The following is a 5,291-nucleotide window of genomic DNA, read 5'->3' on the forward strand; positions in this document are numbered from 1 at the left end:
GATGTAATTTGCAGGATTCATATCTGGTTGAGATTGAGGCTTGTTTTCTCTTCTGGCAGCATGCATAGAACTTTCTAGATGCATGGATATTAGCCTGTAGGGATGAAGTTTACAGGTAAGTACCAGTTTGATATCTCCATGCTCTATGATTCAAGATAAAGGTGTCTTCAGCAATAGGGTCTTACTATCAGGTTCTGGAGGGAATCCTGGAGTTTTGGTGATAGTTTGTAATGCTTGGGGGTGAGGGGCCCTGTCTGACTCCATTGGCCAACAATTCAAAAAACGGTAACCTGTTCTTGATACTAGGTGTCTAGTTAGTTGGGCTATTGTCTCCATTTTAGGGTTACACACACACACACACACACACACACACACACACACACACACACACACACGCGCGCGCGCTCACACACATATATATTACCTTTATGTCTGGGTGTTTATATATGCCTTATGCTCAAAGGCTAGAAGAACATATTAGTTCCTCTAGAACTAGAGTTATAGCTGGTTGTTATCTGACATGTGAGTTGGAAATGAAACTGGGTTCTGGAGCAACATAGACTTTTAACTACTGAGCTATCTCTACCTCTAATATATGCATACATTTTAATGTTTTTAAGTTTAAAATTTTGTGTGTGAATGTACATGTCGCAATGTCTGTGGGTCAAGTTCTTTCCTACTATATGGGTTCTGGGGATCAAACATGGGATCAAACTTGGGCCACCAGGCTTAATAAAACAAGTATCTTTACACGCTGAGCCATCTTGCCTGCCCAATTTTAGTAGTTTATAATTTTTTCTTTTTGCATTGACCATTGCTTAAGCTGCCACATTTAATTTTGTTTTTTTGTTTTCCTTTTGTATTGAGCTCAAACTTGCTTTTTTTTTTTTTTTTTTTTTTTTAAGGTTTATTTATTATTATATGTAAGTATGTGTAAGTAGCTGTCTTCCGACACACCAGAAGAGGGTGTCAGATCTCTTTACGGATGGTTGTGAACCACCATGTGGTTGCTGGGATTTGAACTCAGGACCTTCGGAAGAGCAGTCAGTGCTCTCAACAGCTGAGCCATCTCTCCAGCCCCCTCAAACTTGCTTTTTAAAAATGTTTTTACTGGTTATTAAGAAATTATGCATAATACACCCAGATCACATTCACTTCCCAATCTTCTCTGGTCCACCCGTGACCCTTATGACTTCCCTAAAACAAAAGAAGAAAAAAGAAATAGCAAGCCCAAATTGTATTGCTCACATACTCACTGGAGAATGTTCAAAGTCCCATTGGTCAGTCCCTTAAAGAAAACTGAGTCCTTCCCCTTCCCCATCCCCACCCCATCCAGAAACCATCACCTGTGAAGAGCTACACTTCAACATATTACAGTTTTTAAAAGTTCTCTTTAATTGGTTTCTGTTTAGACTGTTAACTTTTTTTTTTTTTTTTTGGTGGAAGTGGGGGTGGAGGAGAGTGGTTGTCACAGAAGTCCTCTATAATATCTCTCGTTGTTGAGTCTGCTCATGTCTGGTGAGCAGGATGTATTGATACTGAGGTCCATGTGGATATCCGTGGTTTGTGCTCCCACGAAAGTCCATGTTGGTTTCCATGGTTGTGTTACCACTGAGGCTGTGTTGATATCCATGGTGTATGCTGTAGCTGAGAGTCATGGCCTGCTGCATGCATGTGGCCAGGGGCTGTGTTGATGTCCTTGGACTGTGTTGCTACCTCTTCGTCATGTTGATGTTTGTGGGTTGTGCTGTCACTGAAGACTGTGTAGATATCTGTGGCCAGTGCTGTCTGCCACCTGAGGCCACGTTGATGCCTGTAGTCCTCATATATGTACACTTGTGTGTGTGTGTGTATGAATTTGTGTACACATGCACATATATGTGTGTGCATGCATACATACATACATACATACATACGTATCGCCCAAACAGCTTTATATACAAATACTTATTGATTTACAAATGCTTTACATTCAAATACTTTGAACAAGACATTGGTAGTTCAAGGTTTCTGAAGCATCACCGAGACTAATATCTACTATCCTGCTGTTACCCACAATCAAGATGATTTTGTGGTTAGGCAGGGCATCAAGAGGCAAGATCAGTATGCTTTCCAGACCTTTGTACACTGCTTTGCTTTTAATGCTGGTCACTCTGAGGCCCGCTGGGCACTACTGTTGTGCTTGTAGCCTACAGGCAGCACCAAGGCCTGCACTCTCCTCCCAGCATGGGAAAAAGCGGCAGCAGCTCCATGCTACATATGGGTTGGCCCTCAGAGGGCCTGCTCTATCTTTATTCACTGCAGCTGTGCTCCCGTATTGGATTACTTCCATACCTCTTGTTTTTATGTGTAGTATGAATTTATAATCCTAATAAGCCCATATAAAAGACACACAATCCAGGTATTTTATTTACAAGCTACATGCCTAGATTGGGCAGATCTAGGGTTAGACTAACTTATTCCCCAGCTATAAAGCCGCTTGTTAATTGGTGTTTCTCCAGGCCACATGGATTTGGTTCATGGCTGCTTCCTCCATTTTCCAATCCTTTCTCTACCTGCAGCACTCCTCTCACGAACCTCCAGTTCCACCTTTCTCCTTCCACTCCCAGTCACAGGCTCTAGCCTTTTATATGTAGTTCTTTTGAAAGTATTAACTGTCATGTTAGGTACTGAACATAAAGGATTCATACATAGTGCTTATGCATGTATCTTTTCTCTAATAGGAATGGAACATAACGTCTTGTACATGTTAGCCAAATACTCTACCAGTCACTAAGCTGTAACTCCGAGCCTAGTATTTCATAAGTTCAAGTGAATTAATAGCTTTTTTTTCTTTTCTGAGGAAGGAAATGTGCGAATAAATAAATATAAAGGGTATATAAATATTTTGGAAGTGTAAGATAGAATTAATGTGTTTGACTGATGTTCATAACAAGGAAAAAACAATTAAAAGGTATTTTAAATCTGGTATAGATTTTGGCTAAAGTGAACCACGGAATATAAATGGTAGCTATTCTTACTACAGAGATTATATGAATTTTTACATAATTGCATTAAGTTCTCCATGCTTGTAGGAAAGATGGATAATATTTGATTTGAAAATAGGTTTGATTGTATGAGCAGAGATTACAGTAATAGTTTGTACTTATAATTTATAGAGAGAATTGTCATTTGTTAAAGTGCTCCTTTACTTTGTCATATATTGTTACAGTTTTGTAATGGGAAAGACATTTATACCTTAATTAGTGGAATCTCTGATAAATACTTAAGCTATTTCTCTTAAAGAATGATTGTATTGAGATATAAGACAAAATATATTGATTTCCTGGAGTATAGATATATTCGTTATCTTATGGAGGAAATGTATTTTTAGGATTGTTACCTATGTCTTAAACATTTGTGTTGGTTTTTTTTTTTCTAGGGTGTTCGCTGCTATGAATCTCTGATCTTAAAAGCTGAAGGGAAAGTGGAGTCTGATTTCTTTTGTCAATTAGGTCACTTCAACCTCTTATTGGAAGATTATCCAAAAGGTAATCTGTCTTGTTAATTCATATATATCTCCCTATATTATATTTATACACACACACACACACACACACACACACACACGGATTTTTGTGGGGCAATACATATATATTATATAATATAACTATTGTTATTGGAAAGGCAAGTAATACATGGAGAGAAACACATGAAATTGAACTTTAAATAAAACTAGTTTATTTTTTTAAATGTTTTTCATCAAGTAAACTAAGTTATATCTCTGAATGTAGGAGTTAGTCCTCTGAGAGTTGCCTTTTTTAAGGATCTAAGGTGCCAAACTAGACCATTCACTCATATAGGAATTTATAAAGCTGCCTGTCCTTCCCCAGTACAAAAAGAAAACTCCACAGTAAAGGAAAACTGTTCTTACAAGTGATAACATTTAAACTTTGGGTAACACTAAATATCTGTATGCACTGGATGTATTTGTTTTCAGCAAATATGAGCAGGGTACCTAATGGAAAGTAATGGATTGTTGGTATTTCACATTGCTATTGTATCATGCCAGTTTTGGGTCTGGTCACACTTGCATTTTCCTAATGGTAGTGTAGTTTTAGTCTGAAATGTTCATATTTTGTGAAATTCCCAGTTTAGCTCTGATATTTGTATTTGCAGATTATATAAACATCCCCAAGTTCCTGTCTTCTATCTAGTATGTAAAAGTCACACAAGTAGAAGATGATCACTTAGAGATTTTATGATTGTTATGTAATGCTAGCTAGTACTGAGCAAAATAGCTTCAGTTCATGAAGATAACAGGCATTAATAATAGCGCTTAACATTTTTTACATATATTTATTTGATTTTTCGTGTGTGGGGCATGCATGTGGTATAGAATGGAGAGAACAACATTTAGAATCATTTTTTTTCTTCCACCTAGAGGGTATCAGGGATTGAGCTCAGGTTGTCAGGCTTGGGGACAGGTGCTTTTTCCCCACTGGCCCAAAATTGAAGCTGGCAACTTTTTTTAAAGCAAACTGTCATACTAAAAGTATACAGAATTCTATGGAATCTTGCCATGGACCGGGTTTCTGCGGGGACCCCTTATTCCGTGGGGTGATAAGAGTTCTGGCCAGGTGTGCAAGGGATTCGGCGGGTGATAAGTAGACACTACACAAGAAGTGTGGGATCTGAATGTATTTCTTAGAAATGACATGAGGCTTTTACAGTCATTGCAAAAGAGAAATGAAAAATCTGGCAGCTCAGTAGTCGGGGTACATCTGAGGCCATCTAAAACACACCGGGTCCAAAACAGCAGCCATCTCCTCTGGACTGGTGTACCCCCCACCCCCTCCGAGCACGCTCCAGCCACATGGGCCCCATGGGCCTGGCCGGAGTGTGTGTGTGGGAGGGGCCTGCAGGTGCACCAGCCAGGAAGGTACAGGCTCCAATGCTGAATGCAGACTGCTACACATCCTCTCACACACACATTCTGCTCAAGGTCCCGCCCATCCTCAGTAAAACGCCCACTATGCTAATCTTCTGGGCAAGTAGAGACACGTCTCTTGCTAATTCCTAGGAGTGGTTCAGTTGCAGTACTTGACTGAGAATGAGGATTCTACTTGACCTTGCCCTGGGATAAGTCTCCCATTCTGTAAACTTCAATGCCCTATTCCCTTCATTATTTCCCTAACAATGCCAGAGGCAATTAGTTTGGATCGGTAACATTCTTTATAAAATTCCAGGTCAGTGTTTGGCTAAGATGTTGGAACATTGGTAAAGGTTAGAGAGCAATGTCCAATTTTGTC

At 39.3% G+C, this 5,291-nt stretch overlaps 1 protein-coding gene across 9 annotated transcripts in view; it reads left to right on the forward strand.

Moving 5' to 3' along the window:
* The window catches only part of Kdm6a (lysine demethylase 6A), a 148,972-nt gene that overhangs the window by 41,626 nt on the left and 102,055 nt on the right, over positions 1–5,291 (forward strand). For all 9 annotated transcript variants that reach the window (XM_031343393.1, XM_031343472.1, XM_031343689.1 and 6 more), the window contains exon 3: positions 3,422–3,530. In XM_031343393.1, coding sequence (XP_031199253.1) covers positions 3,422–3,530 — 109 coding nt within the window. The remainder of the gene's footprint in view (positions 1–3,421; positions 3,531–5,291) is intronic.

Source organism: Mastomys coucha, chromosome X (assembly GCF_008632895.1).
Source record: "Mastomys coucha isolate ucsf_1 chromosome X, UCSF_Mcou_1, whole genome shotgun sequence".
Taxonomy (NCBI): Eukaryota; Metazoa; Chordata; class Mammalia; order Rodentia; family Muridae; genus Mastomys; species Mastomys coucha.